This window comes from Copadichromis virginalis, linkage group LG3 (genome assembly GCF_057382275.1).
Source record: "Copadichromis virginalis isolate Kocher_CV1m ecotype Utaka linkage group LG3, C_Virginalis_male_GT1.1, whole genome shotgun sequence".
Classification (NCBI taxonomy): domain Eukaryota; kingdom Metazoa; phylum Chordata; class Actinopteri; order Cichliformes; family Cichlidae; genus Copadichromis; species Copadichromis virginalis.
Window position 1 is genome coordinate 5,458,261 of NC_140620.1, and position 12,149 is coordinate 5,470,409.

Here is a 12,149-nt window from a genome sequence, read left to right on the forward strand (position 1 = left end):
TGTAGAGTTTAAGTTCACACAGAGACGATGACATTTTTCTACAACCAGCAAACAATAAACAAGAAATGTAACAAGAGTTTCAGAAGAAGCTGTTTTACAGAGAAATGATTCCCTGAAGACAAAATTATTATTATCATCTTTATTTCTCCAGGTGAAAATTTAATTGAGATTAAAAATGTTGTTTTCAAGAGAGACCTGGCATCATGGCAGCAAGAGTCAGAAATACATCATAATTCAAACAAATACAAAATAGGAAAAACATCCTACATAAACTTCATAAAGTTTCATTAACAGACTTTGAACAATGGACTTCAAACTTCCCCCCAAAACAACAGAAACACATTTGAAGATAATGAATGACATTTATCCCTTTAAAGAAGGACTTAGACTACGATTTAATATGAATGAGAACATGTTCATAAATGGATGCAATCAAAGATTTCATCAATCCCTGATTTAGAGACAACAGAACGTTTGGTTTGATTTCACAAGATAAGAATGACGACTGAGTTGGAAGATTGTTTTACGTTTAGTCAAATCTTTCATACATAAAGTCGGATTACAAAATCATCCCCTAAGTTTGTTGTTTTATTCAAGGAATTGAAATTATAGAGAAAATCTGTGAAATGACTTAAAGAAAACAAACCACAAAAACTCTATGATGCTCTAAACCCCCTGGTTTAGGTCGGCAAAACTTTACTAGACCCGCCCCTGCACAGTTACAAGCTGTCAGCTACTTAGAAAAGGATCCTGGTGTTATTTGTCTCTCAGAAACAGTTCATAACGTCCCATCAACTCATTCATGTCACCTAAAAGGTAAACCTGTTTCTCAATCACCTCCTCAGCTCTGATGATTCATTTGTGGCTTTAATGTAGTGTTGCATCCTGTTTGTTTGCTTCCATCTGTATACATGTCCAGATTCACTGTTATGTTTCTATTCTTACATTGCTGTGTGATCACTGTTCCCTCTGCTGACTGATGTGACCTTTTGTATCTCACACTGATACTTGTCATATTTGTATCTGCGCCTAAAAGATAAAAAGTTTTCCACGCTAAAACACAGCTCCACCTCCTGCAGTTCTCCCTCTGAACCACTAGATGTCTCTGTTATCTAAATGAAGACGTGCAGCACAGCAACCACAGCAGCGCTCAGATCACACGTGTCCTGTTATTATGTATAAAAGCATGAAACAGGTGAGACAGGTGGGATCAATATTAATGTTGTGGAAATATATGAAAAAGCAACAGAAGAGTGAAAACATTTCGTGTTTCTAGAAAGATCTTTCAGCTCACAGCTGCTCACAGACTGTATTTACAAGTGACAAACTGCAACTCTACAGTACATCTACAGTATATATCAAATATATTCTGTATTCAAATCTATTGAGTGATGTTTGAAAGTCTTTCCAGGTGAGTTTGATCCAGGAGGGTCTGAAGCCAGAGTCAGACAGAGACTGTGCAGAGACTGTAGAAGGACAGAGCAGCAGCAGAGCAGTCCAGATACACTGATGATCCTCTGTCAGATCCAGAGGGACACACAGGGATGATGCTGGACTCTACATTGTGTCTGACAGTGGAGCTGTTCTCAGAGCAGTTCACTCTGCAGCACTGACAGTCATCTGCACTTCTTCTCATTCCTCTGTCAGTCACTGCTGGATGAAGCTCTCCTCTCCACCTCCCAGTAACATGGCCCAGTCAGAGCGTCTCTACACACAAGCTGCTGCTGCTTCAACCTCTCTGGATCATCAGGACACAGCTCCTCCTCTCTCAGCACACACACCGTCCTGTTTACCATCATCACCACCTGCAGAGAGAAGAAGGAAGAGCAGAGGAGATAAACGAGTGTTTCCAGAGACTCTTCATCAGCTGTCAGTCAGTGATGCAGCACATCCAGTATAAAGAGCAGCAGGGACTTCAGTGCTGGGACTGTACTAGGACTCATTGTTGCTTCACTTTTTCTAATCTTTGGATTTTTATTGAAGTTGCTGAAAATGTTTTTCCCTCCTAGTTTGAGTTTGGACTTTCATTCATTAGAAGAACCTTGGTGTGTCCACTCTGAGCTCTGTAGGAACCCCAACAACAAGCCCAACAATCCAGATGGACGGTTCCAGCTGTTAACTGGAGGAATTCCATCCAAACATCTGCTCTCACTAAATTCTTCCTCACCTACAGACTGTGTTCTTCACTGCTTTAAACTTGGAAATGAATGCAGTCATTGGTCTGCGTGCTGCTTTGTTCAGAGAGCTGATTGGCTGTTGACAGCGTTTGATCAGAGCGTGTCAGCTGTTACTATGGTGACCATAAAGGTCAGAAACAGGAAGTGTTTGTGTCCAATCCTGAAGCCTGTCACCATTCTCCTCTCACAGCTTCACTGAGAAGCTGCAGCTTTACAGGAAACACTGGATCTTTGTTTCATACTGACTGTGTTTAGTACAATACTGCTGACAGCACCACCCACTCACTCCATCACTCTACTTACACCAGAGTCTCCAGTCTGTAGTCTGGACTCTGCTGAAGATCAGACAGCTGCTTCACATCTGGATCCTTCAGGTTGTTCCAGCTCAGGTCCAGCTCTCTCAGATGGGAGGGGTTGGACTTCAGTGCTGCTGCCAGATAATCACAGCTGATCTTTGACAAACCACAGAGACTCAATCTGTATAAAGAATGAAAGATGTAAGTTTATTAGACAAAGTGTGAGCTTGAAATCATTCAGTGTTTCATCATCTGTTCAGAGCTGAAGAAGGTTCAGAATGTAGAAGTTTAGAAAATGGAAACTCCAAACAGCTGAAGCCAACAGGAAGCAGCTTCAAACAGGAAACTGTGCAGAGTTTCAGACTATATGTCCTGATGCAGCCAGTTGGATTTTGGAGATTTGAATCTCTGTTCTGTGACTAAGTCCTTGAATCATTTCTTCCAGTTGGTCCAACAAGACAGACTAAGTGTTGGACATGTGTTGTGGCTCCATTAGGGGAGCTTCTAAATGTGATGTGATGGCCCCTCTGGGTCTGTCAGGTCACAGGACTGAAGAGAGCTCAAACTGGGCACACAGTTGTTCCAGTCTGGACCAAAGACTCTATACTGGGACTGAGGGACTGCTTTGACTGCACCCACTGGGACTTTTTAAAGGCTCATGTTCTCACTTAGATCATCGATTTCTACTTACATTTCTTTCTGGGAAAAATGGGGATTACTTTGGAAACAGGAAGTATTTTCCCCAATAAGCAGCCCTGGATTAGTAAATCACTCCAACATGTTCTCAGCCAGAAGAAGCTGTCTTGTTATGAGGGAGAGAAGAAAAAGATTGAGGCACAGAAACTTGTTGAAAGAGAGATAAAGCAGCTAAAATCAGGTGTAAAAGTAAAGCAGAGGATGAGCTGAATAAAGGACACTCAAGACTGGCTTGGAAAGGAATGAAGTCCATGGTGGGGATGCAGAACAAGGAGCAAAGATGAATGTGATGCTGAATCAGCAGAAGACTTGGACTCATTTGATTCCAGCTTTGATATCATTGATTTCAATGAAGAGCTTTGTGATTGTAGCAAAGGGCTGGTAGCTCTGAGAGTCCCACTGATGAGGTGTTTGTGTGGAAATCTCTTAGTGGGACCAAAGAGAGAAAAAGCCCTGGTCCTGATGCTGTGGGAGGGAAATGATTGAAGTGTGCTGTGAGGAACTGACTGGGAGATTTTCACACATTTTCCAGTCCTCCTTGGAACAACAGGAAGTTCCCAGCATATGGAAACAAAGGTTAAGTGTCCTATGGCACTCAGTGATGATGGTGCTGTGGCCCCACCACCTCCACCTCTTTGTAAAGGAACTAACTGTAATCTGAAGCTTCAAATGGGACTAAGACTTCCTCCACTAGGTGGCAGTGTCTGATGAGAAAGTGTTAGTGGAGCTGGCCTGGAGTCAGAAACAGGAAGATGCAGGATTTGGGCTGAAATGGGGAAAAGTGGTTCGCACTAGTGCCTTAAAGCAAGAAGGTTGTAGGTTGAAGCTTGTTGGCCTTTCTGTGGAGGGTGGATGTTCTCCCACAGTCCAATGAAATGCTGCTTAGGTTCATTGGTGCTTCTAAATTGGCTGTAGGTGTGGATGTGAGAGAGTGCTTCTCTGTCTCTCTCTGTTGGCCCTGTGATGGACTGCTCACCTGTGCAGGTGGACCACGCCTCTTGCCCTATGACAGCTAGGGCACAGGCTGCAGCCCTGTGAGCCTAAGCTGAATAAACAGTTAGCAAAAATGATCCATAGATGGCCTGAAATCCCCCAGTTAGCAGTTTGGTAGATAGCTATGACATGCTAATCCCATCCAGCAGCTGTATTCTACCTGTAAGCTGATCCCTGCTGAGCCAAAGCACTTTTTCATATACAAATTACAACCTTTAATAGAAACCTATTGGTCAGCATCTTATTAGCCTGCTGTTAGCTTCATTCCACAGAAAACTGAGAGAAACTAACAGAGTTGATAAAGAATAAAGAGAAATGTGCTGATTTAAAGCCTTTGAAGTGCTTCAGATGATCTCTGTCCACTTCTGTCCACTCATTCATTCATGTAAGCTTTCTAATGCAGCTTTGATCTTCACAGTCTGCTTCATGAAACTCATTCTAACCCTGAATGTCAGAGTGTTCCTCCTTCTCTTTCCCATCATTCATGCTGGCAGTGGAGGAGATTTGGATGTTCGACTGTGTTTTGGATGATGTGTGTATGTTTGTGTTGGACTGCTGTCTGTAAAGCAAACGCACATTTTGCTTTGGATTTCAGTGTCAGACAGACTTTAAGGTGGAATGAAGAGTTGGAGAGTTTCACAGTGAATTATCCAGTGGAGGATTTTTCTTCTTCTTTGAAGGTTTGAAATGTGAACATTGTTCTGCTGCAGTCAATGGACTAAACCAGAGAAGAAGAAAACAGACTTTACCATGAAGATCCTCAGTGTGGATCAGTATAATATCAGCCTGATGTCTGCAGTTTAGTGTCAGCACAACTTTCACATCATATTCATCTCAGCACAACTAAAACATGCTGACTGACCTCAGAGTTTCAAGTCCACATCCTGGACTCTCCAGGAAACCACACAGATGCTTCACTCCTGAATCCTGCAGCTTGTTGTTAATTGAACACCTGTAGTCAGCACTCAGCTCCAGCTGTCTCAGATGGGAGGGGTTGGACTTCAGTGCTGCTGCCAGATAATCACAGCTGATCTCTGACAAACCACAGCCCATCAATCTGTATAAAGAATGAAAGATGTAAGTTTATTAGACAAAGTGTGAGCTTGAAATCATTCAGTGTTTCATCATCTGTTCAGAGCTGAAGAAGGTTCAGAATGTAGAAGTTTAGAAAATGGAAACTCCAAACAGCTGAAGCCAACAGGAAGCAGCTTCAAACAAACACAACAAGAGAAAAAACTCTGAACGTTTCACATTAAAGTCGTACATTTATCATAAAAACAGGACAAAGACTTGAAAAAGTCGTGTTTTTCCTTCCAGGAACCACAAGGCTTCACTTTTAAAGGTGAAGTGTGAAAGAAATGGACATATTTGAAGTCCAACACCTTTTTCTAGTCACATTATTAAAGCAGACAAACTACAAGCTCATTTTCATTCCAACAAGTCATCTTCTGACCTGGACTAACAACACTGGTCTCTATGTGCAGCTGGCTGTGAGACCAGTGCTCAGGGAGCGTCTACAAAGTGCAACACTGAAAGAACATCACACACTCATTTGCTTCCAGCACTTTCACACAAACATCTACTGTCATTATTGTCACCAAACTCTGTGGATCCTTTATTGCAAATTCAAACGGGATCAAATGGTCAGACAAAAGAGGGTTATGAGGAAATATGATGAAATGTTGTGTATTAGCAGTAAGTTATTGAATCATTTTCCTCAGAAACCAAACAAAATGATTGACAAACATGTTTTTACAAACTCAGTGTTGGACTTGGATCAGCAGGATAAGCTGATGTTTAAAGGCATTTGAGTCTCGCTGTATGAGAGTCCAGTTATTACTCAATATTTATGGATGATGTTCTTTCAGTGTTGCACTTTGTAGACGCTCCCTGAGCCTCACAGCCAGCTGCACATGGACCAGCTGACATTACCCAGCATTAGAGGCGGCTGTAAAAAAATGGATTTTCCTATTGAAATGGTTTTAATTTGAATAAAGCGATGTTGATTCATTCAATCCTGAATCGATTTTTAATATAAATGTATTTTGCCAGAATCTCAGGTTAAAGCTCCCAAAAGTATTTCAACAACAAGCAAACAGATAAAACAGTAAATGAGAGCAGCTAAACACACAAAGATGGAAACACAGAGCGTGGATCGTTCACTCGACGGCACGTACACGGACACGCCGTCGGGGCTGAAAGTGGACAGCTCACAGATCCTGAAGCTGCAGGTTTCATCTGTCTCCAACCAAAACTGACTGAACCAGCAGCAGAAGAAGATCCAAACTACGCTTTACGTTTGATGAACATCGTCATGAATTCTCTCTGACTTTGACGTTTACTTCCTGCACAGCTCTCTCTCTCTCAGTGTACTTCAAGAACAGTTTACCTTCAAAAATCTGTTTCCTGCATTATTCACTGCTTATTACGCACCAGTCTGCTGTTGTGTTCACTGCTGTCGGCCTCCGAAAACAAAGCCTCATTTCTGCTGTTCAATACTGAAGAAATGTAAACCTTTTAAAATGATGACAGATTACAAACTCTCAGCTGTGTCTGTAATCAAACCTCTGTAACTTTGCTTCCCTTCAGCAGCATCAGCTCATGTTCACATGTTGATTCATGGTTTGCTTCAGGTTTTGATCGACTGCAGAATATTTTGAAGGTTATCTGCTATAAAAAGCCAGAACAGGAAAATCTGCTTCATGTGTTTCTGTTTGATCCTCAGTGACTTTGACACAAAGGCCTCTGCTGTGATGATCACACCTCTGATCAAGTCTCACAGTGTCAGCTTTGTTTTTATACATATGGATATGTGCTGATAAATGATCAGAATTATAATATTTCCCACTGTCTGCTGTGTGCCGTGACCTTTGACCTGCTAAAGACAGTCAGCTGTGGATTATTCATTGTTGTGTCTGATACTTAGAACTGTGAGGAAGAACACTACACAGTTAATCAGGGTCCCCTCTCTCTGAATCAGGAAAGGTGGGCAGGCCGCGTGTGGGCCGCGGGCCATACGTTGAGTCTCACTGTTTGAAATGTGAACATTGTTCTGCTGCAGTCAATGGACTAAACCAGAGAAGAAGAAAACAGACTTTACCATGAAGATCCTCAGTGTGGATCAGTATAATATCAGCCTGATGTCTGCAGTTTAGTGTCAGCACAACTTTCACATCATATTCATCTCAGCACAACTAAAACATGCTGACTGACCTCAGAGTTTCAAGTTTACATCCTGGACTCTCCAGGAAACCACACAGATGCTTCACTCCTGAATCCTGCAGCTTGTTTCTTCTCAGGTCCAGCTGTCTCAGATGGGAGGGGTTGGACTTCAGTGCTGCTGCCAGATAATCACAGCTGATCTTTGACAAACCACAGTCCCTCAATCTGTATAAAGAATGAAAGATGTAAGTTTATTAGACAAAGTGTGAGCTTGAAATCATTCAGTGTTTCATCATCTGTTCAGAGCTGAAGAAGGTTCAGAATGTAGAAGTTTAGAAAATGGAAACTCCAAACAGCTGAAGCCAACAGGAAGCAGCTTCAAACAAACACAACAAGAGAAAAAACTCTGAATGTTTCACATTAAAGTCGTACATTTATCATAAAAACAGGACAAAGACTTGAAAAAGTCGTGTTTTTCCTTCCAGGAACCACAAGGCTTCACTTTTAAAGGTGAAGTGTGAAAGAAATGGACATATTTGAAGTCCAACACCTTTTTCCAGTCACATTATTAAAGCAGACAAACTACAAGCTCATTTTCATTCCAACAAGTCATCTTCTGACCTGGACTAACAACACTGGTCTCTATGTGCAGCTGGCTGTGAGACCAGTGCTCAGGGAGCGTCTACAAAGTGCAACACTGAAAGAACATCACACACTCATTTGCTTCCAGCACTTTCACACAAACATCTACTGTCATCATTGTCACCAAACTCTGTGGATCCTTTATTGCAAATTCAAATGGGATCAAATGGTCAGACAAAAGAGGGTTATGAGGAAATATGATGAAATGTTGTGTATTAGCAGCAAGTTATTGAATCATTTTCCTCAGAAACCAAACAAAATGATTGACAAACATGTTTTTACAAACTCAGTGTTGGACTTGGATCAGCAGGATAAGCTGATGTTTAAAGGCATTTGAGTCTCGCTGTATGAGAGTCCAGTTATTACTCAATATTTATGGATGATGTTCTTTCAGTGTTGCACTTTGTAGACGCTCCCTGAGCCTCACAGCCAGCTGCACATGGACCAGCTGACATTACCCAGCATTAGAGGCGGCTGTAAAAAAATGGATTTTCCTATTGAAATGGTTTTAATTTGAATAAAGCGATGTTGATTCATTCAATCCTGAATCGATTTTTAATATAAATGTATTTTGCCAGAATCTCAGGTTAAAGCTCCCAAAAGTATTTCAACAACAAGCAAACAGATAAAACAGTAAATGAGAGCAGCTAAACACACAAAGATGGAAACACAGAGCGTGGATCGTTCACTCGACGGCACGTACACGGACACGCCGTCGGGGCTGAAAGTGGACAGCTCACAGATCCTGGAGCTGCAGGTTTCATCTGTCTCCAACCAAAACTGAGTGAACCAGCAGCAGAAGAAGATCCAAACTACGCTTTACGTTTGATGAACATCGTCATGAATTCTCTCTGACTTTGACGTTTACTTCCTGCACAGCTCTCTCTCTCTCAGTGTACTTCAAGAACAGTTTACCTTCAAAAATCTGTTTCCTGCATTATTCACTGCTTATTACGCACCAGTCTGCTGTTGTGTTCACTGCTGTCGGCCTCCGAAAACAAAGCCTCATTTCTGCTGTTCAATACTGAAGAAATTTAAACCTTTTAAAATGATGACAGATTACAAACTCTCAGCTGTGTCTGTAATCAAACCTCTGTAACTTTGCTTCCCTTCAGCAGCATCAGCTCATGTTCACATGTTGATTCATGGTTTGCTTCAGTTTTTGATGGACTGCAGAATATTTTGAAGGTTATCTGCTATAAAAAGCCAGAACAGGAAAATCTGCTTCATGTGTTTCTGTTTGATCCTCAGTGACTTTGACACAAAGGCCTCTGCTGTGATGATCACACCTCTGATCAAGTCTCACAGTGTCAGCTTTGTTTTTATACATATGGATATGTGCTGATAAATGATCAGAGTTATAATATTTCCCACTGTCTGCTGTGTGCCGTGACCTTTGACCTGCTAAAGACAGTCAGCTGTGGATTATTCATTGTTGTGTCTGATACTTAGAACTGTGAGGAAGAACACTACACAGTTAATCAGGGTCCCCTCTCTCTGAATCAGGAAAGGTGGGCAGGCCGCGTGTGGGCCGCGGGCCACACGTTGAGTCTCACTGTTTGAAATGTGAACATTGTTCTGCTGCAGTCAATGGACTAAACCAGAGAAGAAGAAAACAGACTTTACCATGAAGATCCTCAGTGTGGATCAGTATAATATCAGCCTGATGTCTGCAGTTTAGTGTCAGCACAACTTTCACATCATATTCATCTCAGCACAACTAAAACATGCTGACTGACCCCAGAGTTTCAAGTCCACATCCTGGACTCTCCAGGAAACCACACAGATGCTTCACTCCTGAATGCTGAAGATTGTAGTTGATGCTCAGGTCCAGCTGTCTCAGATGGGAGGGGTTGGACTTCAGTGCTGCTGCCAGATAATCACAGCTGATCTCTGACAAACCACAGTCCTCCAATCTGTATAAAGAATGAAAGATGTAAGTTTATTAGACAAAGTGTGAGCTTGAAATCATTCAGTGTTTCATCATCTGTTCAGAGCTGAAGAAGGTTCAGAATGTAGAAGTTTAGAAAATGGAAACTCCAAACAGCTGAAGCCAACAGGAAGCAGCTTCAAACAAACACAACAAGAGAAAAAACTCTGAATGTTTCACATTAAAGTCGTACATTTATCATAAAAACAGGACAAAGACTTGAAAAAGTCGTGTTTTTCCTTCCAGGAACCACAAGGCTTCACTTTTAAAGGTGAAGTGTGAAAGAAATGGACATATTTGAAGTCCAACACCTTTTTCCAGTCACATTATTAAAGCAGACAAACTACAAGCTCATTTTCATTCCAACAAGTCATCTTCTGACCTGGACTAACAACACTGGTCTCTATGTGCAGCTGGCTGTGAGACCAGTGCTCAGGGAGCGTCTACAAAGTGCAACACTGAAAGAACATCACACACTCATTTGCTTCCAGCACTTTCACACAAACATCTACTGTCATTATTGTCACCAAACTCTGTGGATCCTTTATTGCAAATTCAAATGGGATCAAATGGTCAGACAAAAGAGGGTTATGAGGAAATATGATGAAGTGTTGTGTGTTAGCAGCAAGTTATTGAATCATTTTCCTCAGAAACCAAACAAAATGATTGACAAACATGTTTTTACAAACTCAGTGTTGGACTTGGATCAGCAGGATAAGCTGATGTTTAAAGGCATTTGAGTCTCGCTGTATGAGAGTCCAGTTATTACTCAATATTTATGGATGATGTTCTTTCAGTGTTGCACTTTGTAGACGCTCCCTGAGCCTCACAGCCAGCTGCACATGGACCAGCTGACATTACCCATCATTAGAGGCGGCTGTAAAAAAATGGATTTTCCCATTTAAATGGTTTTAATTTGAATAAAGCGATGTTGATTCATTCAATCCTGAATCGATTTTTAATATAAATGTATTTTGCCAGAATCTCAGGTTAAAGCTCCCAAAAGTATTTCAACAACAAGCAAACAGATAAAACAGTAAATGAGAGCAGCTAAACACACAAAGATGGAAACACAGAGCGTGGATCGTTCACTCGACGGCACGTACACGGACACGCCGTCGGGGCTGAAAGTGGACAGCTCACAGATCCTGAAGCTGCAGGTTTCATCTGTCTCCAACCAAAACTGAGTGAACCAGCAGCAGAAGAAGATCCAAACTACGCTTTACGTTTGATGAACGTCGTCATGAATTCTCTCTGACTTTGACGTTTACTTCCTGCACAGCTCTCTCTCTCTCAGTGTACTTCAAGAACAGTTTACCTTCAAAAATCTGTTTCCTGCATTATTCACTGCTTATTACGCACCAGTCTGCTGTTGTGTTCACAGCTGTCGGCCTCCGAAAACAAAGCCTCATTTCTGCTGTTCAATACTTAAGAAATTTAAACCTTTTAAAATGATGACAGATTACAAACTCTCAGCTGTGTCTGTAATCAAACCTCTGTAACTTTGCTTCCCTTCAGCAGCATCAGCTCATGTTCACATGTTGATTCATGGTTTGCTTCAGTTTTTGATGGACTGCAGAATATTTTGAAGGTTATCTGCTATAAAAAGCCAGAACAGGAAAATCTGCTTCATGTGTTTCTGTTTGATCCTCAGTGACTTTGACACAAAGGCCTCTGCTGTGATGATCACACCTCTGATCAAGTCTCACAGTGTCAGCTTTGTTTTTATACGTATGGATATGTGCTGATAAATGATCAGAATTATAATATTTCCCACTGTCTGCTGTGTGCCGTGACCTTTGACCTGCTAAAGACAGTCAGCTGTGGATTATTCATTGTTGTGTCTGATACTTAGAACTGTGAGGAAGAACACTACACAGTTAATCAGGGTCCCCTCTCTCTGAATCAGGAAAGGTGGGCAGGCCGCGTGTGGGCCGCGGGCCATACGTTGAGTCTCACTGTTTGAAATGTGAACATTGTTCTGCTGCAGTCAATGGACTAAACCAGAGAAGAAGAAAACAGACTTTACCATGAAGATCCTCAGTGTGGATGTAGAAGTTTAGAAAATGGAAACAGCAGAAGTGGCTTTACAAATGAAAGAGGAAGAGGAGAAGAAGAGGAGAGGGAGGCCACCCTGACCATCACTCCAGCTGAAAACATCACACTTCCATTAAAGTTGGTGAGGAAATGTTGAGCAGGATGAGCTGCTGGCTAATCTGGAGGCTGTAGCAGCAGCTCACAGTCACAGTGGAT

General features: G+C 41.8%; 1 protein-coding gene across 1 annotated transcript in view; it reads right to left on the bottom strand.

Moving 5' to 3' along the window:
• Nucleotides 1–11,141, bottom strand: part of LOC146712411 (ribonuclease inhibitor-like) — a 50,789-nt gene extending 39,648 nt beyond the window's left edge. Inside the window, exons 1-2 of the mRNA XM_085436444.1 lie at nucleotides 11,116–11,141; nucleotides 5,025–5,114 (exon numbers count right to left, since the gene is read on the bottom strand). Coding sequence (XP_085292570.1) covers nucleotides 5,025–5,114; nucleotides 11,116–11,141 — 116 coding nt within the window. The remainder of the gene's footprint in view (nucleotides 1–5,024; nucleotides 5,115–11,115) is intronic.
• Nucleotides 11,142–12,149: the final 1,008 nt, after the last annotated feature.